General features: G+C 52.0%; 2 protein-coding genes across 12 annotated transcripts in view; one reads left to right on the top strand and one right to left on the bottom strand.

Moving 5' to 3' along the window:
* Positions 1-3,929: 3,929 nt before the first annotated feature.
* Positions 3,930-12,580, top strand: PRAM1 (PML-RARA regulated adaptor molecule 1). Of its 2 annotated transcripts, none has more exons than XR_011567540.1 (10): positions 3,930-4,533; positions 6,880-8,380; positions 8,475-8,520; positions 8,601-8,668; positions 11,488-11,545; positions 11,650-11,761; positions 11,873-12,039; positions 12,126-12,159; positions 12,255-12,289; positions 12,408-12,580. XR_011567540.1 is itself a non-coding variant. In XM_019964306.2 (10 exons), the coding sequence occupies exons 1-10, from the start codon at positions 4,531-4,533 to the stop codon at positions 12,434-12,436; spliced, it is 2,049 nt and encodes a 682-aa protein (XP_019819865.2). In that variant the 5' UTR covers positions 3,932-4,530; the 3' UTR covers positions 12,437-12,580. The 2 variants fall into 2 exon arrangements, 1 of the variants encoding a protein (XP_019819865.2); XM_019964306.2 differs by having other exon boundaries at positions 3,932-4,533; positions 11,873-12,035.
* A 1,168-nt stretch (positions 12,581-13,748) lies between these two features.
* HNRNPM (heterogeneous nuclear ribonucleoprotein M) overlaps positions 13,749-27,884 on the bottom strand; it is a 40,147-nt gene continuing 26,011 nt past the window's right edge. For 2 of the 10 annotated variants that reach the window (XM_070792935.1, XM_019964302.2), the window contains 7 exons: positions 26,436-26,480; positions 25,898-25,975; positions 22,513-22,611; positions 19,184-19,237; positions 16,412-17,214; positions 15,692-15,743; positions 13,749-14,171 (listed from right to left, as the gene is read on the bottom strand). In XM_070792935.1, coding sequence (XP_070649036.1) covers positions 14,008-14,171; positions 15,692-15,743; positions 16,412-17,214; positions 19,184-19,237; positions 22,513-22,611; positions 25,898-25,975; positions 26,436-26,480 — 1,295 coding nt within the window. In that variant the 3' untranslated portion in view covers positions 13,749-14,007. Of the gene's footprint in view, positions 14,254-15,691; positions 15,744-16,411; positions 17,215-19,183; positions 19,238-22,512; positions 22,612-25,897; positions 25,976-26,435; positions 26,481-27,884 lie in introns of all 10 variants that reach the window. The other 8 variants (XM_019964293.2, XM_019964300.2, XM_070792937.1 and 5 more) reach the window with 6 other exon arrangements.

The following is a 27,884-nucleotide window of genomic DNA, read 5'->3' as shown; positions in this document are numbered from 1 at the left end:
CCCAGGAGCACCCAGCCAGAACCCCCCAGATCCTGAGGCCTGTGCCAACCCTCAGGGAGGTGACAGAGCAGTCCTGGCAAAAGTGGTGCCAGGTCACCCGGGCTGGACGCTGTGTGGCAGGCTGGGGCTTAGGCCTCAGAGCCACTCTCCCTCCCTGTCCTCTGGACTGTCACTGTGGGCTGCCCATCTCCCCTTTTATCTCCAGCCCTGAGGATGAGGCTGGGTGTTGGCCAGTCCTCCAGAGCCTGGCTCCCTCCCTCCTCCTCTCCCCCATATAGGTTCTCTCCTTCCTTTTCTTCCTGGGAGTCAGGTGGGGGCCAGGGTTCAAAATCTGGTCCCACAGCTGCTGTCACCAGAACCCTGAGGGTCGAACCTCCAGGGTATGGAAGCCCCATCCCTCTGGGCCTGGCTTTACCTGCTACATCTTTCTCCCTTCCAGCCCTGTGGCCCCCTAGCCCAGACCTCATCTTGCTTGGTCCTGGGCACCAGAAGCAGTCCTCCACCCCCCGCCCCCACTTCCATCCAGTCTGAAGACCCCTGGAAACAAGTCTCTTCCAATCGTGCCCCTTCCCATGCCTAGTACCCCTATCGCTCCTCTCAGCTCTCTGGATGAAGATCCTGTCCTCCTAGTAGCCCACAGGGCCCCATCTTGCACATCTTCCACTCTTCCTATCAGGGCCACACTCACCATTCCTCTCCTCTTCCTCCTGGGGAACCTAGACATCCTGTGAGCAAGAACCCAGCGACTCCTAGCCCCACCCCACCCCGTTTCATCCCTTACCTCCTCCATCTTCCACGTTATCAGGGTTGTCCTCTGTCTGCCACCAACAAGACACTGGTCACCCCCTGGGGGGAAGTCCCCGGGCCCCACCCCTCACCCAGCAGCAGCCTCCTGTCTTCCTCTTTTCTCCTTTCCTGTCCTCCCCGAGTCCTCCTCAGAATCTTCATCTCTCAGTCTCAGAGCCAAGCAAGGTCCTCAACATGGAAGCCATCCAGGTAAAGCCTAGCTGGGGTATCGGCTCAAACACCTGCTCCCGTTAGTGTGGCCGCTGTGTCTCCTCGAAGTTGAACACTTCCAGGTTCCGAAGGCCCTTCTGCTTCTCCTGGGAAGGGCAGTAGGGAGATCTAGTGCCCTTAGGACCTATCCCACCTGGACATCCAGGAGCCGGACTGCCTGCCCTCCATCCTCGGGCTCTCAAGGGGCTTCAGGGCTCCAGTGTTCTTGATGGGGTTGCAGCTGAGGCCCAGGTAACTCCGGCCAGGTGACCACGCTGCCACCATCTCCAGGCCCCCAGGCCCCTACTGAGGCAGCTGACACTGAACACGAGCTGTGGGACCATTAGGGAACCCTGGGGGCTCCAGACCCCCATAAGCTCCCCCGACACACACTTCTCAGCCAGAAGCCTTGGATCCACAGCTGGGTGACCCTGGGGAAGATTCAGCCTTTTGGGGGAGCCTTTTGGGTATGACATGCAACATGTGGGACTTTAGTTCCCTCACCAGGGATCAAATCCATGCCCCCTGCACTGAGCACAGTCCTAACCACAGGACTGCTGAGGAAGCTCCAAGACCGACCCTCTAAGTATCTCACTTTTCTAGTCCTTAAAGTGGGTGTCATGACAGTCTGCCTTTGGAGTTCTTGTGAGAATTCACAGAGGGATGGGGAGAGAGGGAGGGGGCTTGAGAAACGTTGGCCAGCAGTTGACATCCCTCCAGCCACCAAGCCTGTGGCTGGCTGCCTGGGGCCCTCTCAAGAACCTGGGGAGGAGGTGGGTCAAGGGCCCACTGTACAGATAGAGAAGGCGAGGCTAGGCTGGTAAGCTGACTGAGCCCAACTCTAGCCAGGCTCGGTTCCAAAGTCACACTGATTTCTACACGACCCCAAAAGTGGGACACAGTTACCACTGATGAGAAAACCCAGGCACTCTCACCTTTTCCTGCACCTCCAAGGCCCTAGACACCTTTGGGAATATGGCCCGAGGCTCACCCTTTCCTGCATCTCCAGGGGACCAGGGTCCCCCAGCGCCTAGAAGTCTTCACCCTAAGGCCCTCGTTCAGCCACCCCCGAATCCAGGCCGTGCCGTGTGTCACTTCCTAGTGTGTCAGGACCTTTCCAGAGAGACTCAGAGCCAAATGTTGGCCCAGGTACCTGCCTCCCAACTCCATCATCCACGTAGATGCAACAGCCCCTCCCATGGGTACAGTGGGTCCACGGTCCCCATGCTCCCCGGGCCCCTCGCTGGCCTCTGGAGCAAGCTGAAAGTGCTCTGAGGCCTGGCGAGTTGGGTCACTGGAAACTGCCTCCTACCCTCGTGCATGTGTGTTCAGTCACTCAATGGTGTCCGACTCTGTAACCAGTAGCCTGCCAGATTCCTCTGTCCATGGAATTCTCCAGGCAAGAATACTGGCATGGGTTACCATTTCCTCCTCCAGGGGATCATCCCAACCTAGGGGTCGAACCCACGTCTCTTGTGTCTCCCACATTGGCAGGCAGATTCTTTACTACTGCGCCACCTCCTACCCTCATCCCCTCCCAACTCATGTCCAATCTTTGTCTGCTCGCTTGGGAAGTCTTACTGCTCCCAATGTCCCCAATGTGCCTTATGGGCCTCTGCAGCCCCTGGCCTCTCTCTGGCCAACCAAGCTGTGACCTCAAAGCCTCCACAGGTTCCTCCACAGCCCCACCACCTCAACTCCAAGATGCCTGAAAGCAGTCCCTCTGAGGGCCCTAGCTCCGCCCAGCAGAGGGCGCTCAGGAGTGTCCATCTGAAGGGAGGATGAATGAGGGGCCCACGTGTCCAGGCAGGCACCCACCTTGTGCAGCTACCCGAGGGCGCAGGTTGGCCAGAGACTGCAGGTTCCCAGGCTCAGCAGCTCTGGGACACAGACCTCTTCATCCTCAGCCTCAGCCTCCTACTCGGAGGGGAACCCACACCAGGAATGTGACCCAGAGTGCATGTTGGTCTGTGCAGGGCCCTAGGGGCCCCAGAATCCCCGAGCTCTGCTCTTAGAGCAGACACACAGGCGGAGTCACTGCCAACTGCTGTCTGTAGCCTTCTGGAAACTTCAAACATCCCTGCTAGTCTAGGTGTGATCCTTGGATCACAGTATGGGCATCATCTGGGATGCTTCAGACTCTGACAGACCTGAGGCACAGCTCACACTTTATCGGGATGCCAGGGTGACTAGTGGACCAAGTTCTTTCCCAGCTTCACATTAGAATCACCCTGAGGGTATGTAAGAAATCCCCAGGCTCAGGCCACAACCCAGACCAATTAAGTCAGAATCCCCAGGAACAGACTTCCCTGATGGCTCAGTGGTAAAGAATCTACCTGCCAGTGCAGGGGACATGGGTTTGACCCGTGGTCCAGGAGGATCCCTCATGTTGAGGGGCAGCTAAGCCCCTGCACCTGTGCTCTAGAGCCTGGGCCCTGCAACTACTCAAGCCCCGCCCCAGCTCCCTAGATCCTGTGCTCTACAACAAGCGAAGTCACCACAATGAGAGAAGCCTGCACGCTGCAACTAGAGTATCTCTGCTCTTTGCAACTTGAGAAAGCCTGCAAAGACCCAGTGTAGCCAAAAAGTTTTAAATTAAAAAAAAAAAAAAAAGGATCTCCAGGAGTTTCTGTTCACCTCTGTGAACTCTTCAAGGGACCCCGACGGTGTGGCCAAGCTGAGAATCAGGGCTCTGCTCTCCCCCACTGGGTGTTTTCTCCTTTCCTATGAGCCCCAAGGTCACTGACCTCTTGGGAACCAAGCCAAGCCATCAGGGTTTCCCTCCAGACAGTCCTGGTCTTGTGCCCCACCTTTACCCCCCCTTTGCTGGTCTCCCAGCCACCCCCATTTTCCTCCTTCCCTAGTCCTCTGGGAACCTGGACACTGCCCACCCATCCGCCCATCACCAAATCTGCCACCCCACCTGGGCTGTCGGCCTGTGTAGCAGCTGTCCCTGCAACAGGAAGTCCTGAGTCCTGCTCAGAGCTGGAAATCGGGACTGCAGGGAAGTGTTGAAATGAGGAAGGCATCTTGAGGCAACAAGGGCCAGCAGGAGGGCCTCACCCACCCGGCTCACTCCGACTCCCGAGTAAGCATGAAGCTTACCATGTCCCTTCCCTACTGAGAACTACCCCTCCCCTCGCACGGAGGCCCTGGCTGGAGGTGGCCTTGGCCTGCCTCTGTTGGCAGGAGGCCCTCCTGGACTGGCACAAGTCCTCCCTGGAGTTCGGAGGCCAGCACACGGCAGGACTGGGGTGGCAATGAGAGGGCAGCGGAATCTAGAAATGAGTGACTGTTGGGAGGGATTCTGCTAACAGGATGCCCAAAGCTTGCAGGGCAGGACAGGAATTCAAGAAGCACTGACAGGATCTGAGACCAGGCTGGGGCTGTCCCCGCCTCTGCCCCTTCCTCCCCTCCCCTCCCCGCCTGGCCAGCAGACCCCACCCCGTGGAGCAGAAGCCACAGTCACTTCCTGAAGGCAGCGGTCCTGGCCTGGGTCCCACTCGCCTTGTGGTCCATCGCCCTCCTGCAGCCATGGTGAGTGAGTCTCCAGGGCCTGGGAGAGCCCCACACTGGCTGGAGGTGAGGGATGCCATGGGTGGAAACCAGAGGGGCATATTCCAAAAGTGGGGCGGCAGAAGGGCAGGAAAGCTGTTGGGGACATGAGAAAGACCGCCACAAATGCCCAGAGGTAAGAAGCAGCCGGAATCCACTTCTGGGACAGCTCAGGCTCCGAGGGGCGGCGATGGGCTGAGGCTGTGACCAGAAGGGGAACAGGTGGGCCTGCTGGGGTGACTCCCCTCCCCCAAGGTCAGCATGAACAGCCACCGGGTAACAGGCAGCCAGGGTGAGTGGCAGGGACTTCCTGTGGGTGACAAAGTAGGTCATATACCTGCTTCCCACCCCGCCCACCCCAGCAGTCCTCCAGGCCCTGACCTGCTGACCTGACTTCTCCGGCCCCCTGGGTCACCTGGGAGCCTATCCCAGCCCAGCTGGTGGGGGGTGCTTTCAGAGGTATCTCAGGCCCTAGGCAGGAACTGCCACCCTTCCTTGTTCTCTGGGTCAGGGGAGAGTGAAGCTCAGACAGGGCAGATGAGTGAGGTCCTACCCTTCCCCTCCCCAATCTCCTAGACCCCAGGTGAAGCCAGGCCCAGGGGCCTGTGGCAGGGCCACTTCTGGGGTCATTTGTCAGTCAGAGCAGCCCTGGCCTACTTGTGTGTCTCCTGTGTCTGTGACCGAGGGTGTAGGTCCTGTCGAGACGGGATCCAGGATGGACTTCATGTGCCAGGACTGGTGCACCACATCAGACTGGATGTGGCAGAGTATATGCTGTTTGTCTCAGTGTCCAGTATATATATATAGATAGATAGATAGATTTTTTTTTTTTTTTTGCCGTGCCACACGGCATCATGTAGGATCTTAGTTCCCCAACCAGGGATCAACGCACCTCCTGCATTGGAAGCATAAAGTCTCAACCACCGAGCCACAAGGGAAGTCCCTAGTAGATTCTTTATTTCAACAAATAGTTACTGAGCATCTTACTGAGTGCGAGGCACTGGGAAGACAGCGGCGCTGCTGCCCTCGTGTCACGTTCAGGGGCAGCGGGGGAGGGAGTTGACACACACACACACAAACCCTAAATAGTCAAGACATTTAAAAAACAGTACTGGGTGGCAGTGTAGCGGTTACGACTCCTTGCTTCCAATGCAAGGGGCACTGGTTCAATGCCTATTTGGGGAACTAGGAATATATAGTAGCACATGCTACGTGGCATGCCAATAAGTAGTAAAAAAAAAAAAATAAGTAAAAATAAATAGGATGATATAGAGTGGTAGGCACTAAGAGAAAAATCAGGCAGGTTGGGGGGATCAGAGTCCTAGGGGGATCCTTTTTTTTTTTTTAAATCAGGGTGTTCTGGGAAAAAAGGCCTCTACCACATGGAATAAAGGAGTAGAAACCCGGAAGAGGAGAGAACGTGCAGTGGGAAGTGTGGCCCAGGCAGGCCAGGCGGCAGGAGCCAAGCAGGAGAGGGAGGCCAGGGAGGCGGCAGCAGGGGGAGGTCAGGCGTGCCGTTCAGGGGGTTTGTGAGCTCTGGAGCTTTTACTGTGGGGAAGTGACAGAGCACACCCAGATTCAGTGCAGACAGACTCAGGCCTCCTCTGGCTGCTGAGGGTGCACTGACCCGGAATGGGGGTGTGGGGCGTCGGGGGCAGGAGAAACAAGGAGGAGCCTCTTACAGTAATGCTGTTGCGGGGGAGGCCGCCTCCCCTGGGTGGATTCCAGGACAGGGGTGCAGGTGGTCCGAAGTTGTTCAGTTCCAGATATACTAATATACATTTCTTGCTTTTGGCTGCACCGGCTCTTAGTGGTGGCACGCGGAATCTTCAGTTGAGGCACATAAACTCTTCATTGTGGCATGTGGGATCTACTTCCCCAAACAGGAGCTAGGAGACTTAGCCACCTGACTGCCAGGGAAGTCCCTCCAGATACATTTTGAAATAAGAAAAGAAAGGCCTAGGGACATGCAGGAGGGGAGGAGGAGCTTGAGGATGCTCTACAGAGTTCGGGTGGGGGCAGGTATGGGAGCAGAAGGCCACAGGGGACCCCAGGAGCGTGGGTCCAGAGTGGGGTGAGGGTGGGTGCACATTCCGGGCTTAAGTGATGAGGTCAGAGGGTGTGTGGTAGTTCAGGAAGAGAGCCTGGCACTCTCACAGGGAGGCTGGAGACAAAAACATGGGAGTCTGGTCAAGAGAAGAGAGTCAACGGCAGAAGGCCGGGAGGAGGACGACAAGGGTGTGTGTCTGTGGTCGGTCTGCTTGTCCCCACGTCCGTCTCTCCATGGCCCCCATGTGTATGAGTCCCTTGCCTGCCTGTGTCCCCTAGGGGAGTCATCAGGACTTCCGGAGCCTTCAAGCAAAGTTCCAGGCCTCTCAGCCGGAGACTGGTGACCTCCCCAAAAAGCCCCCGAAGCCTGAGTTCCAGAAACTCCTCAAAAAGTTCCCACAGCCAGAGCTAGGCGAGCACCCCAAGAAGCCCCCACAGCCTGAGTTCACTGACCTGCCCAAAAAGCCTCCCAAACTTGAGTTCAGTGAACTCTCCAAGAAGTTCCTGCAGCCCGAGGCCACGCCGCTCCCCAGAAAGCCCGAGGTCCCTGAGGCCCCCTCTCAGAAGCCCCCGCAGCAGCCTGAGCTCAGCAACACCCCCAGGCCCCCCATGGAGCCCAAGTTCAGTACTCCTCATAAGAAGCCCCCGCAGCCTGAGTTCTGTGGGCTCCCCAGAAAGCCCCCACAGCCTCAAGTCAGTGGCCTCCCTAAGAAGCCCCTGCCGCAGCCCGAGTCCAGTGAGATCCCTCCAGTGCCCCTCTTAAAGCCCGAATTCAGTGAGCCCCATCCCCACTCCTCAGAGCCTAACTTCAGTACTCTTCCCAAGAAGCTCCCACAGCCTGAGTTCTGTGAGCTCCCCAGAAAGCCCCTGCAGCCTCAGGTTGGTGGCCTCCCTAAGAAGCCCCTGCTGCAGCCCGAGTCCAGTGAGGTCCCTCCAGTGCCCCTCTTAAAGCCTGAATTCGGTGAGCCCCACCCCCACTCCTCAGAACCTAACTTCAGTACTCTTCCCAAGAAGGCCCCGCAGCCTGAGTTCTGTGAGCTCCCCAGAAAGCCCCCACAGCCTCAGGTCAGTGGCCTCCCTAAGAAGCCCCTGCTGCAGCCCGAGTCCAGTGAGGTCCCTCCAGTGCCCCTTTCAAAGCCCGAATCTGGTGAGCCCCACCCCCACTCCTCACAGCCCGACTTCAGTACATTTCCCAGAAAGATCGCCCGGCCTCAGCTGAATGACCTCCCCAAGAAGCCCCTGCCACCTGAGTTTGGTGACCTCACCAGGACATCCTCGGAGCCGGAGGTCAGTGTGGTTCCCAAGAAGCCACGCCAGTGTGAGTTCAAGGTGCTCTCCAAGAAGCCCCCGCAGCCCGAGCCCACCAGCCTCTCGAGGACATCCTCGGAGCCCGAGTTCAGCGTGTTCCCCTCAAAGTTTCTGCAGCCCGAGTGTCGGGGGCCCCCCCGCAAGCTCTCCCAGCCGGAGCCCGGTTCTCTTCCCAGGAACCTCCCAAGAAAGCCCCTGCTCCCTGGCTCCTTTTCAGAGAGCTCGCTGCCCTCTGCCGTAGCGGGCTCCAACCCCCGGGTCCCGCTCAGCCCAGGGTTTGGGGCACGGCAGCAGAGATCAGGAGCCCTCGCTCGGAGTGCTGGCTCCAGGCTGGGTCTCAGACCTGGTCACCTGCCCCGGCGGAGGCCTCTACCCCCGGCCAGCAGCCTGGGCCCTCCCCCAGCCAAGCCCCCACTGCCCCCAGGCCCCAGGGACATCCAGAGCTTCCGGAGAGCTGCAGCAGCAGACACAGGTGGGTGTGGATGGCCCAGGTAGAAAGCAGGGGCAGGCAGGTCGATGCTCCCTGGCCTACCCACGTCCCCACCTCCCATCTCATCTCTCCGCAGCTCTGCCCAGGACCTCCTCTTCTGCTGGCCTCTACTTAATCCCACAGTGAGCATGGGGAGTCAGGGAGCACAGGCATGGGTCACGGGGCTGAAACAGGCCCTCACTCACGTCAGGTATCCCTGCAGGGACCCAGACGAGGTGTACGATGATGTCGAGCCCACAGACCACTCTGGACCCGGCCCCAGGAGCAGAGGTGACAGAGCGGGACACTCAGCCAAACCAGTCTGCTGAAGCATCCGAGGAGGGGGAACAGTCATCACAGGGGCCTATTCTGTCCATGTTGCTAGTACCAGGCCCCATGACAACCCATATGCCTGAGGGATTGAAAGCAGAGCTGCTGCTGCTGCTGCTGCTAAGTCACTTCAGTCGTGTCCGACTCTATGCGACCCCATAGACGGCAGCCCACCAGGCTCCCCCATCCGTGGGATTCTCCAGGCAAGAACACTGGAGTATAGCTAGGGGAGAAAAAAAGAGAGAAAGGGGTCAGAGAGGTCATGGCAGCTCCTGGTGGAGGAACAGGAAGGACAGCCAGAGGCCAGCAGCCTGACCACGGTGCGGCCAAGCCAAGGGTTGTGTCCCAGGGTGGTGGCCGTAGACATGTAGAACAGGGGAAGAATCCCATAGAGGGGCATTTCCCTGGTCTAGTGGTTAAGACCCTGAACTCCCAACACAGGGGGCACAGGTTTCATCCCTGTTCCAGGAATAAGATCCTGCAAGCAGCGTGGCCAAAAAAAAACAAAACCCAAAACCGGCAAGGATGTAATGGTGTATCACCAGGGATGATAGCAAGCAAACTCAGGATAGGGATGAGGCTTAAATGTTGAGCCTGCACCTGGGTGTCAAGTGGAGGTGACCCTGAGTAAGGAAGAGGTGTCAGGAGATCCACAGCACTGGAGGTGCCTGAGGGGAAGGGCTTGGGCCTGAACTCAAGAAGGAGAGGGCTGGAGCCAGGATATGGCCGACCCTCCAGATCCATGTGCTCTGGGTGTCCAAGGCCCCTTTTGTCTCGTTTTCCATGCCTCCGCTCCTGGAGAGCATGAGGAAGGCCAGGCAGGTCCAGCTCAGGGAAGAGGCATTCACCGACCTCACATGAGAAATGCACCCCATCTCCCCACCAGCACTTAATGGATGTGCACTGTGCCCCCCCACCCCCATTTTACACAAGTGGAAGCTTGAGACATGACTTGCCCCAGCTCACAGCCAGCACATGGGAGCCTCTGCCCCCAGGCTGCTTCCTGCCCTTATCTCTGGAGGGTCTCCTGCCAGGCAACCTCTTGTCAGAGGTACCCGAGGGGTCCCCAGCTGCTGCCCCTCCTCACCAGCCCAGCCCCCAAAACCTGCTGCCTCTATGGCTTGACTCCTTCCTGGGCCCTGCTACTTCTCCTGGGCTTGCTTTCCCCAGGGGCTGCTTGCAACACCTCTGTGAGCACAGAGCTTCCTGACAGGGCCCCTCTTGCTTCCGCTCTAGTGAGGCTCTGTGGCTCGGGTCTGGAGGGGGCTGCCACTCCGGGGGATGTGGACCTCTGAATGCACCACCTCCAGCAACTCTGCAGGCATGAGCCCACCCTTTTCTGTTTCCCCAACCCCAAGTAGACCAGACACATCCTCAGCTTAGCTCACTGTCCCCCATCCTGTGCCGGTCATTCTCCAAGACTCTGACCCAGTACCACACGCTTGCCCAGATCTCTCCCTCTCGAGGGGTGGGGGTGGGTGCTCACAGCAGTGCAGACTGTCCCAAAGGCTGCTCTGCCCCTTTCATTTATCCCTGACCTGAGGGACTCTGGGTGCCTCCCTCACACTCTCTGCCTCACTCGGAGCAGTGGCAGCTCGCTGCACAGACAGGGAGCTCCTCAAGGGTCAGGAGCTGAGGGCAGCCTGCTCAGGATCTCACTGCCCCGGGTGCCGGGGCTATAGGGCGCCAGGGTCTGCCCTGCTCGGCTGCACCCAGGGCTGTGTGTGCTTAGGTTGCGGGAGGTGTATAGGAGCCCTGGGATGAAGTCAGTACTGCTTCCAGCTGGGTGACAATCTCCAGCCCGGGTGGCCTCTGGGTGTGACTGTCACTTCAGTACCAGGCTGAGGCTGGAGGCAAAAAGTGTCTGGGGAGGGAAGAGTGCACCATGCAGATATGCAGCCCCCTCCCCACCCCAGCGTGGTCTGGTATGCCCAGGGCGGCACTTCAAATCGTTCAGAGAGGACTGCAAAAAGAGCTGGGGGCTACAGGTTCTAGATCCTTCACTCACCCAGTGTTCATGAGGCTCTCACTGTAAGCAGACCCTTGGCCTGCAGTGCCCTCACCTAAAAAGCTGGTCATCTGCCAGGTAGTGAGTGGGCTGCCACCTGGGTGACTCCTTCCAGTCCAGTCTCCTCATCAGCCAGACCAAGCAAGAACCCCAGCCAGACACAGCCCCTTCTCAGAGGCAGGCTTTGTTTGCTTTGAGGAAACACTTTTCTTGGCCTTCTTTTTTGACCCATGCCTCATTAGAATTCCCAAAACCTACGTGCTGTAGGAGGGAAGGGTGAAACTGCCTCAAAAGCTGACAGAGGAGCCCTGCCTCTACCATTTAATGACTTGGTGGCCTTGGGCAGGCTGCCTTACCTCTCCAGCCCTTGCTACCTCCTCAGCAGGCAACTTGGGATGACAGCCATCAAGAAAGTTGAAAGAAGGGACTTCCCTGTTGGTTCAGCGGCTAAGACTTCACATTCCCAATGCAGGGGGCATGGGTTCGGTCCCTGGACAGGCAATTAGATCCCACATACTGCAACTAAGACCGAGAGCAGCCAAATACATTTCTTAAAGAAAAGAAAGTTGAAAGAAATGGTTAACGGTTTCTGCTGTGCCTGGCCTGTGGCAGGAGTTAGGAAAATGGAAGGGAATCTACTATGAGAGGCCTGGGCAGCTGAGGGTGAGGAGGAGACCCAAGTCCTGAAAACTGACCAGGGAACATCAGGCCACCAGAGCCAGAGGCCCACACTCAATGGCCCTGCCCTAACTCAGCACTCTGACTGTCCCAGATGAAGCGTTGTCGGCTCAGCAGTACCCGTGGAGGCCACCTCAAAACCCAGAGCTCAGGTACCAGAGGGAGGTGGGCAGGGCTGGGCTGAGCTGGGGAGAACAGTAAAAGGGGGTCCCTGAGAAGCATGAGCACCTAATTCCTTGGGGGGGCGGGTGCTCAGGAAGGAGAAGGTGCCCCTCCAGCCACCGCAGGTGCCGCCCACGGACCTGAAGTCCCTGAAGCAGCTCCGGAAGGCAGAGAAAGCTGAGCGGGAGTTTCGGAAGAAGTTCAAGGTGTGAATGAAGAGTCCTGGGAGGGCTGGGCTCGGCCCCAGGTGGCCACCGCCCCACACGGGGTTCTGAGGGCAGCAGGGCAAGCGGCAGCTCTTGTGTCCCCCTCCCCAGTTTGAGGGAGAGATTGTGGTTCAGACGAGGATGATGATCGACCCCAATGCCAAGACTCGCCGTGGGGGTGGCAAGCACCTAGGGATCCGGCGTGGGGAGATCCTGGAGGTGATTGAGTTCACCAGCAAGGAGGAGATGCTGTGCCGGGACACCAAGGGCAAGTGTGAGTGAGTCACCAGTGGAGGGCAGCCTGGGAAGGCAGGCCGCCCAAGGAGGGAGGAGACCTCACCCACCCACCCTGCTCTCTTCACAGATGGCTATGTGCCTAGAACAGCTCTACTGCCCTTGTGAGTGCCAGCGCTGACTGGGGACAGGGGGTGGGGGTGGGGGTGTGACAATAGGGCAGGGTGACCCTGACCGACCCAACTGTGCTCTCCACCAGGGAAACGGAGGTGTACGATGACGTCGCTGCCTGGGGTATGTAGATGCTCTGGGTGGATGGGACGGGTGGGGCGAGGTCCTCTGCTACTCCTCCAGGGGCTGCTGGCTACCTGCTCACAGGGAAAGGGTCACTGAAAGTCACCTTTCTTGGCAGATCCTTTGGACAGCCAACCATTGCCCTAGGGACAGTAAGGCTGCAGGTGTGGGGATGAATGGACAGCCCACCAGTCCAGTCACCTGCTAATCAGGAGCTCTGGACCCCAGCGGTTGCCTGGGCTCCTGTCTGGCCACGTCCACAGACCACATAAAGTCCCTCTTTTAAAGTGACTCCTGTGTCTTGTCTTTTCTTTCCCTGCTAATGACCACACACAGTGGAGCCATGATCAAATACTGGGGGGAAATCTGTGAGGTCCAGGTCTCCTCACCCCTCAAGGATAAAGGCCAGAAGGGAAAAAGGAGGGCAGGGGAAGGTGGCAAGGGAGGGGGCCACTCTTGGAAGCTGAGCTGAGGGACCCTCTGATGGCACCAGGTCAGCTGCGGTCAGCGAGCAGAGGGAGATACTTGGGGGCCCTCCACGTCCAGCACGACAAGCAGCTGCTGCAGCTCCTCACGGGCAATAGCCCAAGTCAGTCACATTGTGGAGAGAATGTGACCCAGTTCTGACCAAGTACAGTATCAAGTTCAGCCGAAACCTCTGACAGGGCAGAACATGCTCAGAAACCTACACTCTTCTTGGTCTGTTTTAGCAAAGAAAAGCTGCTATGGACTGAAGTTTGTGTTCTGGCTGTCAAAAACAAATTCCTAAATTGAAAACCTACCCCTCTAGGTGACGGCACAAGAAAGCATGAGGTCCAGAGGCAGAGTCCTCGTGGATGGGATCTGTGCCCTATGAAAGAGGTCTGGGGACTTCCCTGGTTGTCCAGTGGTTAGGACAATGCACTTCCATGGCCAAGGGCCTGGGTTCAGTCCCCATCCTGTTTGGAGAACTGAAGACCCACAAGCCACATGGCACAGCCAAATAAAATATTGTTCTAAATATCTGAGAAAGTTCCCTCAACGACTCCTGCCACGTGAGGTTACAGCTAGAAAGTGTCATCCATGCACTAGGACAAGGCCCTCACCAGGCCCTGGATCTGCCAGCACCTTGACAGGACCACCCACCCTCCAGGACTGACAGAAACAAATGCTCCTTTCAGCAGCTGGGGCAGACTGGGACAAAGTCTGGAAGTGGGCCCCTTGCAGTATCTGTGCCCCATAGAATCACTGCACTGGGGAGACAGGCTGGTTGTGACAGCCAAGTACACCACCACTGGCACTGGAGACTCAGGCCCACTCAGGACTCGGTTTCCATAAAGAGATTTTTCTCAAGAGGCTGAGGGCAGTGGCCTCTCACCTCAAGGGTCCACACAGCTCCAAGGGCAGAAAGGAGACTGAGTGGCTTTGGTTCCTCAACCTCAGGTGGTTACCCCACAACACACACACAGAAGCAAGCAGCTTTCAGGAACTGGTATTTATTATCAAAGTCATATTCGATGTCAACAAGATGCCACAACTACAAAAAAAATTGCGCACATTGCAATCTCAATGCAAACAGTCAAATGGAACCCCAGTCATTAAAAAAGTAATTCAAATTACCCCAAAAAGCAACTGAATTTTTTAAACATCTTTATACATCCAGCCAACAAATTAAAATGGTTAACAAGAAAAAATACAAATTCAGAGGTCTGGTATCGATGTTTAAAAAAGGCAACTGCTTAAGCATTTCTATCGATTCGAACATCAATCTCTCGGCCACTCAGCTTCATCCCATTCATCATCCGGCAGGCTCTCTCAGCCACCTCTGGCGACTCAAACTTAACCACACCGCACCCCTTGGACTTCCCATTCTCCATCTTGATGTCAGCATACAGCACGTGGCCTGGGCACAGGGAGGGAAGAAGAGACCACAACTCATCAGGCAAACCCAGAGCTCAGTCTGGGCTCCACTCAGTCCAGATCACCTGTTGGATTTCGGTTGACAGAGTCAAAAGGGAGAGCGGCCCTTGCGCCTGACGCAAGAATGCTCAGAACACAGCGGCTGGAACCCGGCTACCATGGCCCTCCACCACACTGCCATTCTTCTGCCCACGGGACAACAATCTGACTCATGATAAGCAGTCCTGAAAGTACACCTTCATGCTCAAGAGTTATTAAAAAAAATACGCTGTGTGAAGCCAACTTTATAGGCAAATTTTACAGAGGCTTCACTTTTAATACACTGCTCCTCTGTGTTTACAAGGCCATCGCCAATACCATGGACACTTCTGTACTGTCCAAATACAAGCTTTGTAATCATTAACAAGCAGGTTATTCCTTCAAGCTCTGGTTAAGCATCCTGGTTATGTGTCAAGCACTGTGGAAAACAATACAAGGGAAGAGCTACAGAAACGCAGGGCCAAGAACACAAGTGTAGCGGGGCTGGCCTGCACAGCACTAGGGCCATGAACTCTGCTTAAGAGAAGGTCAAGCCCTGGAGGGCTTCTCACAGGCAAGTTCTAAAACAGCTTGGGCAGACACTAAGTGGTACAGGGCTTGTAGTTTTGGATTTCTCTTGCCAAGAGAGGGACAGACACCTCCAGGCCTGGGAGGGGAAGTGGCATGATCCACTTGACTTTTCTACTACAATCTGTGAACTAAGGAGTAGGGAGAGAGGGCAAGAGGGCAAGAAGGCAGGCTATGGCTCAATAACTGACCCAAGAGAAGAACCAGGAGAGGCTGCAACATTGGTGAAATCTGAGTTACTGCGGCAAAAGGAAATGAGAAAACACTGAGGAAGCCTTGATCCAGAGTCAGCCAGGCCTCTGGCTTAAGGCTGGGGCTCCCAACTTGCCATGGTTCAAAGAACAAAAGTGGTGGGGGTGAGGGGCAGTGCCTCACCCAGAGACAACAGAACTTCCTTTTGGCCACAAAGCAAGCCATCCAGAGTGGCTGCCCGGTTTGCCAGGAAACCACACTGCACACAAACTAACACCTGCCCTGAGCCCGGGAATCCTCATCCGTGCCTGCTGGGTGAGTGCTCTTTGAGACACAAACCCATGGTGCGGTTGTGGAAGGCACCCTTGTCTCAGATGTACTTATTTTACTGAGCTTTGTCACTTAGAAGCCATGTGATCTTGGCAAAGTGACTTTGCCTGACTCTGTACAATGAGGACAATGCCCACCTCTTTTCAAAAACCGGAAAAGGCACACTGCAAAGATGAAATGAGAACAGGGGTGAAGAAGTGTCTGACACATAACAGGAAACTCAACAATCGGCTTGAGCATTTGCACAGGCAGAAAAATGGCAAGTCCCATCCGTCCTCTATAGAGTCATGGAAGGTGTCTACAAGACAAGGATGGGAGCCTTGACACAAGCCACAACACAAGGAAGCATTTAGGAAGCTGCTCTCAAACACTTACCGCATTCGTTGAACTTGTCTTTTAGCATCTTCCATGTAAAATCAAACGGGAGCTGAGAGTGGAGAAAGGGGGAACTGGTGAGTGATGCAACCAAATCCTAATGCAGAAACCTAAAATGTCTCAGGATGCCTTTAAAACCTCTCATTACACACAGATACTGGCTGACCTTCACACTGCGGTGATCAGCAGAAAACAAGTCTGTCTGGGTGAGGTCCTAAACTAGCACAGCAAGTTCATTCCCTGTTATCTGAGGCAACTTCACACAGGGAACAGGACGCACAGCTGCCCGTAGTCAACAGCCCACAGAACCACAGCACAGTGGCTAAAAGTGGTCCATCTGGTAAAGGTAATTCAGATATAGCCTTCTCCCCACTCTGAATTGTCATGCCAGGTATTTAGCAGCTCATCAAGCTGAGAGTTAAAAAAAAACAAAAACCCTCAAGTTCTCCAGATCACAGTCTTCTCTACCTAGTAGTCAGAGAAGCCCAGGATTTCACAAAACCCACTATTTCTGCTGCACAAGTGTCGTAAGCTCTCATGTTCCCACCTCATTCTACCGACACCAAACCTTGGGGACAAAGGCAAGGTGGCCTTGCATGCTAAGCTCTCCTTCTGAGGCCATCCCCTCTCACTGCAACCTGCCACCCTTGGTCCTGCTGACCTCTGCCTCCCTCTTCCCCATGTGCACAGGGGCCGAGATGTTCCTGAAGAGCCACTTACATTTCTCACAAATATCTGGCAGGCCTTCCTGGCCACCCCAGGGGCATGGCCTCCAGCTCCACCAAAGGAACCCGCGAAACTTCCTCCAAAGTTGCCACGCTCCATCTCGATGGCACGGTCAAAGCTGGCACCGCCACCGCCACCCATGGCCAGGCCCATGCGCTCAATGCCAGCGCCCAGGGCCGGGCCCATGGCAGGACCCATACGCTCTAGGCTGTTGGCGCCCATGCGCTCCAGGCCCATACGCTCGAGACTGTTGGCGCCCATACGCTCCAGGCCCATGCGCTCCAGGTTGTTGGCGCCCATGCGCTCCAGGCCGGTGGCCATGCGATCCATCACGGGGCCCATGCGCTCCAGGCCTGCCCCCATGCCTGCGGGCACCATGCGCTCCATGCCCAGGCCCATGCGCTCGATGGCAGGGCCCATGCGCTCCACACCAGAGCCCATGCGCTCGATGGTCTGGCCCACACGGTCAATGGGTGCGGCCATTCGCTCGAGGCCAAAGCCCATGCCGGCACCCATGCGCTCTACGCCAGAGCCGATGCGCTCCATGGTCTGGCCCATGCGCTCGATGCTGGAGGCCATGTGGTCGAGGCCCAGGGGGCCCATGCGCTCGATGCCAGAGCCCATGCGCTCGACGGAGCCCATGCGGTCCATGACCAGGCCCATGCGCTCAATCTCGGAGCCCACACGATCCATGCCGTGGCCCAGGCCTGCGCCCATGCGTTCCATGCCGGCCCCCCCGATGCGGTCAATGCCAGGGCCCATCCTCTCAATTCCAGGGACACTGCCTCCGCCTCCACCTAAAATGGAGACACAGAACAGGTGTATATCAGGGGCTTGAGGACCTGTATGCACATTGTGCCTGGAGGGCTCCCTGGGTGCAGAGGCCTGGGCAGTTTACAAGCTCAACCATGGTTCAGCAATAATTTATCATAGATAACCCTCAAAAGCTGGGTAGTGAGTACATCATTCTTCCTACTTCGGTGCCACAGTTAATTTCCACAGAAAAATTTAAAAGGGGGGAAAACCCACCCGAGGACTTTTATCAACAATGTCCTTCACATCACTTTGAGGGTGCTGATACTTGGGACAAGCTTTGTGAGCAACAGACATCAATTCCTGAGAACTCTGCAGTGCCCCCCCAAAAAGACATTTATAGGGGTGGGGGACAGAAGCCCCACACTCAGCTGGTCACCCAACCAGCTTACATGGAATATAAATAGTGACAATTAGGATTGCTCACAAGCTCTATCATCCCCCAACCTGTCCTCTACAATCCCCTGCTGGTAACCAGTTTGGCTGCATGTCCTTAGCACCTCCACAGCATACAGAAGTTATTACACAGCCATGTGATCAGGAAGAGACAAATAAAACCAAAATCAACACTAATACAGACCCTTATCTATGAATGAACACAGCCAGCCACTTCCAATGAACCTCACTCTGTCTGTCAGGGAAACCGTCACCTGACTGTGCCATGTGTAACTCTGCCAGCTTTGAAAGAAAAAGCCGATGGCACTGCAGAGAAGATTCTGGAAGTGGCCTGGGATCAGTCCCTCACTGCCATGGTTCCTGGTTCAGCTGGACACTGAACTACGGCAGGTCAGCAGGGCACAGGGACCCTGAGATACCTGCAGTTTTAGAGAGGAGGGTCTGCTCCATCACCAAGGCACCGCCCACCAAGTTTTTCCACATGCAAAGCCCAAGGGTTCCTCTCATTCAAGTTTCACCACCACCACCACCACCACCACCACCGGCCTCTGAAAAATGAGCAGCTGAGCACCCAGCCTGCCACTACTGAATCAAGTAGCCAAGGCCAGGATGCAAATCAAGAAGAGGAGATTCTTTGATCCTCTAACTGACCAAGCCCATGACCTTGCACAAGGCATGCCACTTCTTGGTGACTCTTTTCTTCTCTGAGTAACAACATACCAAGTGGCAAAATATAAACATAATTTTAAGTATATTAAACTTCCAGAGCCAAAATATCTCAGAAACTATAAAAATGTTAACAAGTCTAGAGAGGTTGGATAGCATACCCAAATGATTATCAAAAATGAGTGTGACACTTTAGATGCCAAGAGCAGCAGAGAACTAGGAAGAAACAGTACCCACATGGAATTCTAGAATCGGCCCACCACAGAGTAACTCCAGCAAGTGGAGTTAGCAAGGACATGCCAAGATGCTCAGAGCCATAAGAAAAAAAAAAACAAAAACTTTTTTCCCCCCCCTTTTCTGAAATAACTACATTTAGTTTTAGGTACCCGTCAAAAAAGGTGTACTAATGCAAGAATGTATTTCAAAATATTTATAGCATTCATCACTGGGCAGTGAGATTTCAGGTATTTACGTTCTTCATAATTTTCTGAATTTGAGTACATGTATACAGTCCATTTGTTATGATTAGGTGGTGTACACTTTTATAATCAGGTTAAGATATTTACTTTTAGCAATTTGCAATTTTACACTAGAAACAAGTAAGTCCCCAGATCACATGGACATTCTGACAATGGCAAAAGTGTACACATTAACTCATTTCCTTTACAGACCAACCCTATGAGGTAGGTACCATGATAGCCCCATTTTACAGCATGAAAAACAGAGAAGTTCAGTAACTTGCCAAGTGTCACACAGCTAAGAGAAGGCAGAGCTGGTTCCCCACCCCAGGCAGTCTATTTTTGAGCCCATGCTTTCAGCACTACACTCTACTACCCCCAGTAACACAAGCCTATTCTAAACATCAAAACATCAAAACTAAGCGTTTCCTACCTCCTCCCTGCTTTGCAATGATCTCTCCTCTCTTCAGGGCATTACTTAGGATTTCTAAGGAAATCAGGAAGAAAAAAAAATTAGCCAAATTCCTCTATGGAAATAGAAATTTATCACAGATTCCAGAGCAGGACTACTACTAATTAAAAAAGGAAAGGGGGAGGGGTTGAGAAACACACACACAGACAAGGTCATTTTACTGGGAAGCTGCAAGAGTCCTGACGACGGGTCAGATGGCAGGACCCATGGAGCTCCAGGCCCAGGCCTGCTCGGGAGGGCCTCTGGAAAGAGGCACCCGTGAGCTGAACTCGGTAAGTCACAGCAGGAACGGGGGGCCAGCAGCCCAGTTTTCTAAAGCCGGTCCAGACCCTCAGGACTCGCAGACTGAAGAGCACACTCACCCGCCCATTTCCAGTCAACCCCTCACAGGTACTCTTCAACAAACTGCTGTAGCTACACTGAGAGCCCAAACCATAAAAACCAGCAGTAACCCTGTGCAGTGCTGGAAGTTCGTCCCAGTCCACAAGCCAGGCCAGGCAAGGCGGTAGCCAACTGAGCCCACCAGCCCTGCGTGGAGGGAGCTACATGTGATGGTGACCAAGTGACGGACGCCACCGCAGGCGAACAAACCCCAATATGCTCAGCTGTCCAAAACAGCAATACTGCTGCTTGCTTGCTGGAGGTTCAGAAAAACCTATTTTAAGCTAGTGTTAGCGTTTCAGTTTCTTCTGGGTCTTTCATTATGTAAGAGAGACCTGTCCCCACCCTCTCACTGGTCTTGAAGAGTACTAAGCAACATGGACAACAGCCATACAACACATCTCATATTGTGACGAGGAGACTGAACCCTCGCCCTGCAGCTGTTTTAAGTGTTACAATTACCTGCTAAAGGAAGGGGGTGGGAAGGTACACCAAGAAGCAGACCTCCCACCTGCAAGCAAGACCAGGGCTTACTCTTGCATGACGCCTGGGAGCCTGCTCTGTATGCCCAGGCCTGTGGTTTAGTTCCTATAATATCACATGGATCAAACCATTCCCTGCAAAAGACTTCGCAGTCGGCCCACTGCTGATTTGAAGAGAAAGACCAAATTATTTTCACAAAGGGCATTCACAGGCCTCTCTGCTCTGACTCTCAATTTTAATCTGTTCTTCCCATCCAAGGTAGACCAACACCTCCAAGCCTCTGCAACTGACTCTGTCAGCCCTCTCTATGGGCATGGACCCTTCTACCATGCTGAAACCCAGCCCTCCAGCGTGCCCTGCAGTTACTGCATCATCTTCCTGCACCCCCACCACTTCTACCAGTCAACTAGAGTGGTGCTTTTATAAATCCTAACACAGAGAAAACAAGAGCCTTTGTGTGGTGCTCACATGGTTGCCAAGAGCCCAGGAGCCAGCATCTCCACGGCTCCCTCAATTAGGTCACTTCTCCGAGTTGACCTGTGGCGCTGCCCTGAGCCACTCTTAGCATTACTCCTAGGTGACAGCACACTCTTCAAGGTCAAGGATCCATCTACGTCCCTGCAGTACAAAGTACAGCTGTCCGTACAGAGAGGTAGAGATCTACTGCCTTGACAGGAAGGGACACCGAATGGCACACCAAAATGACCTGTCAAATAAGCCACACAGGAATACAAGGCCAGAAACTGAATCTGAAAAACCACCCAGGCAACTCCTCTGAAAACCTGACTTCAAAATTTGCTTTGTTACAAAGACCGTTTTGCTAACTTGGGTCTGATCCTAAGAAGCAAGAGAACAAAAGCTCTTTACTGTTGCTATGGCCACTGTGGGAAGGCTCAGGACAAACAGGATGCGGTCTCAATCAGAGAGAAGGCCCAGAGGAGCAGGAGAGACCGAGGCCGGCAGTGGCCGTTCTGTATTCAGGTCGGGAGAGGACAAGTTTCCTGGCACCACACAAGAGGACCTCAGCAGGCCACCTCCTTCCTGGGCCACCACAGGACCTGGGGCAAAGCTGACAGCCTCGTCAGAGCTGAGAGGTACCCAGAGCAGCAAAGGATCAAGGCTCAAGAGGAGGAGAAAGTGCCTGAGGGAGCAAAGTCATGTGCCATTTTGTTCTCATCTACAAATTAGTATCTGCAGTCCAACGACAATAACTAATTTTTTTAATATCCCACCATTCCAAGACACAAAAACAAAGACAGTTATGGCAACAAGAAACTTGTAACTGACCTAATCACTTACCCCCAAATTCTAAAGCTCAATCTAGAATAAAGCAACAGTCATAACAAGCAAGCCAGGAAAAAAATCTTGACTACCAGTCAATGTCGATACAAGAAAAGTCACTCAACTTTCCTAACCACGGTCAGGGGGGTAAATGAACCAAAGTTCAACCGGCTACTCTGAAAGAAACAGTTCTTAATAATTCCTGATTTTCATGACGTAAACACAGAAGACTGGGTTCCTGGAGATAAGCTGCAGAATGTTGAACCCTGTCTCACTGATGACAAATTTTCTAGGGCCTTCATAAATTCTAAGAATACAGCTCAGCTCACACAAACTAGACATAAAAAGCTTACAATTCTCACACCTAGCCCAAGGTGTCCCACAGAGACAGAGGCTGAGCACTCTGAGGCTAGGACCTAGCAGCCGCCTATCTGCTCAGGATGATGTGCCAGTGAAGATGGGGAAAGGGGGCATGTGTGTGGCGGGGGGGAGTTATCCACGTTCTAAATCTCCTGAGAGAAACAAACTCTAGAGCCCATGAATAGCCAATCTCCTTGTTCCACGCTAATTAACAGAGAAGAATTAGGCTGACAAATTCTTAGAAACATCTAAGCTCAAAACAGGGGAAACCAACTATGGAAAAGTAAAGAATATACTGCTCTGCAAACTAACCAAAACTACATTTAGATGGACCCAGTACTCAAAGTCTTCCAACATTAGGAAACTTCCCTGGTTCACCAAGAGCTCTTTCACATGCAAGAGCAAGCACACCCTCATTCAACTGGAACCCTACAGGCCACTGGACTAAGGAGACTCACACCCCCGCTGAGCCTTGACAATCTTCCCCATGACTAGAGAGCCACAACCTCACATAAATACAGCAGTCTTAACTCTGCAGCAAGAAAACACCTTATACCAATGTGAAAAAAGCAGCCATTTGAAAAGACTGAAACAATAATAGTGCTGCTGCTGCTATCAATAAAAAATTCAAGGACCAAAAGTTTGTATCAGGTCTAGAAAACATACAATTTTTTAAAAGCCTTCAGAAAAATAGCTGACTTGCCTAAGAACCTCCCAATATCAGGGTGAGCCTGCACCCCTGGAGGGTTGACCCTGCCCACATGGGGTCCATGGGGCCTTCTTACCCATTCCTCTGCCAAGGGGCTCTCCAAAGCTTCGAGACATTCCCATCTGCTTTCTGGCAAAGTCTCTCTCAAATCCTCCACCCCTGCCACGCTCCATCTCTGTGGAGAAAAACATTACCCTCGGCCTTTCCAGGAATGCCATTATGTTTTAGACATTAAACCCCAAAACTATAGATACACAACAACTACCAGCAAGTCAGCACGTTTAGTTTTCTACAGGAAACCAGTATTCATCCTCTATTCCTTAAAAAAGCAAGTCACCACAAATGAATCCCTGAAAATACCCTACCTTCAGTCCACTGAGATGTAACTTCCGCTTACATCACAATCACACAGAGAGTGCACTGAGCACCCACTCCCGCAGTAGCTGGCGTGGGAAGACTACAGGAGAGCCTGCCCAGGTTACACACAGCAGCAGCAGCAGCTACCCGCTCTAGGGCACCCCCTCATGCTTGCCCAGCCCAGGGCCTTTACATGTGCTATGATTTCATGGACTCCTCATAACCAGCCTGCACACCTGCATCACCCTCCACCACTACTGGCCCCAAAGTGAGGCTCAATGACTGAGAAACTGACCGATGTCATATGCTCCATAAAGAGGGAGGCAAAGGCTGGAACCTAAATCCAACACAGAAGTCCACGGTCCAGTCACCAGCACAAGAACAGAAAGACACCTGTGGACAGACAACACAACTGCTCTTCCAATAACTGGAGCAGTTTGATCTATATAATGGGGTTTGGGAACTTCATTCTTCTACACTGACTGCAGGAATACTTATTACTTTTTCACAACGTCTTCTAGAAACAAAGGTCTTAGCTCCTGTGCGGGAAAAGCCCTGCCACTGCTGTCACCTGTTTGAGAAACCCTTTCAGGATTCCTGTCATTCACTACTTCTTCCCTTGTACATTCCTCTAAAGCAAGACAGAGTGTGCATCACACTGTCTCCTTTCCATATTGAAAGGTCCTTGGAAAATCTGGTTTATTAATTTGCTCCTGAGAAACATGAGGTGTACAGGTGCTATATAATGGATGCTTTCTATTGCACAATTATCAAAAATGCAGCTGGAGCCCCTATACTTTCAATGAAGCAAATGAATGCATTACATATTTATAAACATGGAAGCAGGCCAGCATTATGAATTAATAAGATACAGCAGATAACAGCAGTGGACTTCAGTCACAATTTGAATCCACCCCACTGAGCGTCACAGGTTGGTGGCTTGCTATCTGCTAGAAATACATCTAACTCAAGCAAGCCTGTGTATGGTAGGCAGAACAGAAATCCCAGAGTGGTAACGGATGGGAGCTCTGCCGTGCACGTTTAATCCTTATCATAAGCCCATGAAGAACGCAACATCCCCCAACAAAGAAATCATATGCAGGCATTAACGTGTTGGCAAAGGCCTCAGAACTTATCTTCCCAAGCACAGGGAGCACTATACAAACTCCAAGGTACTCTCCCCAACACAAAAAGGAGAGCAAGAGTCAGAGAAAGAAGTTTCACTGTCAAATACTGCATCAAACCAATCACTGCTTGATATGTAATGACCTTCCCATAAAAAAATGTTTGTATGTATCCTAAGATTTGACCCTCACTGGCTGGTTGACTGGCCCTGAGAATCTGATCTCTAACAGTCTAATGTCAGCACCCGTGACCATAATGGGATGGCATCATGATCATCAACTAAACATTAAGAGTTAAATCTGACACATCTTTATTAACTTCTCCAGTGACTGAAACCTTCCTTGGACCCAGCGCCCAAGGGCTCTGAAGCCAATTCAACTCAAATCTCAAAACAGCTCCAGTGCAGGAAACCTCCAACTCTCTGCTGCAGAGGATGGAGGAGGACGACTCCGAGTCTGGATCTGGGAACATCCAAGAACACAAGAGCAACAACACATCCTCCACTATGGCTCTTCAAGACACTCAGCACTTGGAACCTTGAATCACCAGGCTCACAAGCGTAACTGCTGAATTCCATTGGCCAGGTTTCCCAAGACTTAGTCCCCATGGCTCAGCATAGGCCCACCCTCATTTCCATCAACTTCTAAATCATATCACTCCACTCCTCAGAGCAACAACCCAAATCTCCTTTTTAATGGTTCATCTGCTCTGAGCAAATACTTCATCAAGCCAGACTTCTCCAATTCTTACTTTTTATTAAAAATCCCATGCACACATGAGCTAAAGACAAGCCTGAAAGTACACTGGAAACACAAACCTCTGTTCCTTCATTTCTTATTATTCTTCCTAAATCTTTTTATCATCATCTAGAACAAGGTACTCCATGAAGAAGAAGGGCAGCTTATTCAACAGGAATCTGTCTTTCCAGTTTGATAGTTACTATCTATCCTAGTAAGGTTCTTACTTGCTCTATACAGTCTTCACATGGTATGTTACACAGACCAGCAAAGAAACATTTAAACCGAAATCCTTACGTGTATAATAACTGAGTTACTTTGCTGTATAGCAGAAATTAACAAAACACTGTAAATCAACTATACTTCAATTTTAAAAGTTTTAAAAAAAAAAACAAAAAAACCCTCCAGCCCCCAATTCTTAATAACTTCTCATTCCACAAAAGTTAGTAAAACAGCAGCATTCCCACAGCTGTGGGTCACAGAGGATTTCAGAAAGACTCTCAAAAGCAGCAAGATCTTCATGGCCCTCTATAGCCCTATTTGGGGGAAGGATAGGGTGGGAGGGAGTGGTGTCTATGTTGGAGACAATTCTAAAAGGCAGGATCTCAGATTAAGAGCCAAGCTCTGGAGTCAGACAGCCTGGGTCCACATTCCATCATTACTAGCCATGTGACCTTAGGCAAGTCACTCTGGGCCTCAATTTCCAATGAAATGGGGATAACAGTACCTACACATCATATGGTTCTTACAAGAACTAAATGAAATAACAGTTTTATCATTATACTTGACATAACTATGTCTCAGTTATTAAGATGGGAGGCCTGTAAGATTTAAACAGTAGTACACCAAATTTCACATGATATAAATACAAAATTAAACAAATGCTGCATCCACTCCCAATTTGCAGACATCAGAGCAGATGATCAAGCCTCACCCAGTCCAGCACTCTAGGGGAGACAAGTGCTGGAGGCCACAGGAATGCTTTAAAGTTTTTAAAGTTTTATTGGACAATTACCGGGAAGATCTGAAACAGAAAACCTCAAGAGTTTAGTAACTAAGAGAATGAACACTTGCCTACCATTAAATCTAGCTTCTGGAATACAAACTATTTAAGGCAATTCAAAGTTAACAGATTCAGCACAAAAGTGGGAGGGTGAAATCACTTATTAAAAATCAGTCTGCTGCCTAAAGGTCACCTAGAGCCAACAGACAGGAAAGGGTAGGTAGGCACACAGAGCTTACCGTTTATTCTGCCCATGTTCATCCCAGATCCAAATCGACCCATGTTTTCCATACCACCACCAAAGGGTCCTTCCATGCCTGAAAGAGACATATTTACATTTTAGCAGCAGCCTAACAAGACTCAAAGTGAACAGGAATAGAAAATGTTTTCACAAGTTTCACCTAGGGCATGTGCTGCCAAAAACTTACCAAGTCTTAAGGGCTTTTGGAGAAAAAAGGCTAGAGCCCTTACTTAAAAATCACTATCTTCAAAAGGCTGATCTGATCCAATCCAGTCAATGAACAGACAAGCAAAGAGAGACCCAGAGAGATGGAGTGACTTGCCCAAGGTCACAGAGCTAGTCAGTGAGAAAGCCAGAACCAAAAGCCAAGTCGCCCAATAGAAGGATCAATGGGTAAAAGTAATCTCTAGACTTAAACTGTTTGGAAACCCAAGTGAAAATTTCATGCAGGGCTTAAGAGAAAAGCAAAAGGGAAGAAAAGAGGGGAAACCATACCTAAAAGTAGTTACATTCATACTTCATTTGAGTTGTCTTACCTCCCATTTTATTTATTCCAAATCCTATGCCTTCCATTCCCATTCCTTAAAAAGAAAAAGTCAATGCAAACTAAAATTATGTCAAAGCCGTAATGTTTGAACTTAAAAAGCACAAGAAATTCCAAACAGCAAAAAATATCCCTGACTCCAAATATAGTTTAATTGTCAAGGGGGAAAAAAAAATGGGGTAGGGGCTCTTCCATTTCAACTGACAAACTAGTACATCCCAAGAAAGCAACTTATGCCTTTAACTAAATAATCATCCTGTGACTCAAAATTTGATAGTGTTCATACAGTTTCACTAAATGACCAAGTTAGACATGAAATGTTAAGTTTTAGGAAGAGAGTAGGGCACATTCACTTTTTAGAAGCTTACTTCAGGGAACAGAAGTACATTTTAAAATCTCCTTTAAAGGTAAAATTCTCTAAGAGCAGTTCCTAAAAACACTGAGGCTTCCCTCTCCTCAACCCCAGACTCTCCTCTGAGGTGTCAGGTCAGGGGATGTGGTGTTCAGATCAGTAAAGCCACCTGAAACACTTTCTTCAGCCCCAGAGCTTAATCTGGGAGGGAGACAAAGGAAAAGCAGAACTGACGGTAGCAGGGTTGAGAGTATCCATCTTGCAATTCAAAGAACTGCAAGCAAGACATAAGTCTGAGGCCGTAAAAACGCAGTATGTTTAAATGATATGAATGCCTCATTGCACAAAAACACCAAAAAGTGAAGTTTAAAGTTCATTCTACATGTCAAAGCTTTAATCGTTAGCTATTGCTTTTCTTCTTAAACAGGCCTAGGAGAGCTATGTAGTCATGCGACGAGGCCCTCCATGTCTTTCTGCATCCGACAATGCCCCTGCCTCAAGAAGCCCTGTAAACACCAGGGGACAGCCCACAGGCATCTGGGTGATAGATGGTGGCAGTGAGGTGGTCCCAAGATCAGGAATTTCTGTCACTAACTGATAGTGTGACCTTGAGCAAGACCATCTCTCTGGCTTGCCTCCTCTTATCCAAAGGCTTAACTGAGTATCTCAGCTCAGAAGGACTTGTGAGGATAAAATGCAAAGCACGAAAGTATTCACTTGGTAAAAATGCAAAATACTGCCTTAATCAAAACGTTAGTTAGTCGCTCAGTCGTGTCTGACTTCTTGTGACCCTCTAGGCTCCTCTGTCCATGGAATTCTTTAGGCAAGAATACTGGAGTGGGCTGCCATTTCCTTCTCCAGGAATCTTCCCGACCTAGGGATTGAACCCATGCCTCCTGCACTGCAGGCAGATTCTTTACCGTCTCAGTCACCAGGGAAGCCCAATTAAAATGCATCAAAGATAAATAAGGAAGGAATTAATTTGTCCCAATATGAGCCTCATTCCACTTGAACTACTCAATGTCCAATTATCCCAAAAATTATTAAGATAACTTTAACTTCCCCAGAAATCCCCAGTCAAGAGGCACA

The sequence above is a fragment of the Bos indicus genome, chromosome 7, assembly GCF_029378745.1.
Source record: "Bos indicus isolate NIAB-ARS_2022 breed Sahiwal x Tharparkar chromosome 7, NIAB-ARS_B.indTharparkar_mat_pri_1.0, whole genome shotgun sequence".
Lineage (NCBI taxonomy): Eukaryota > Metazoa > Chordata > Mammalia > Artiodactyla > Bovidae > Bos > Bos indicus.
The sequence above is the reverse complement of the archived record's forward strand: the minus strand, read 5'-3'. Positions and strand labels throughout refer to the sequence as shown.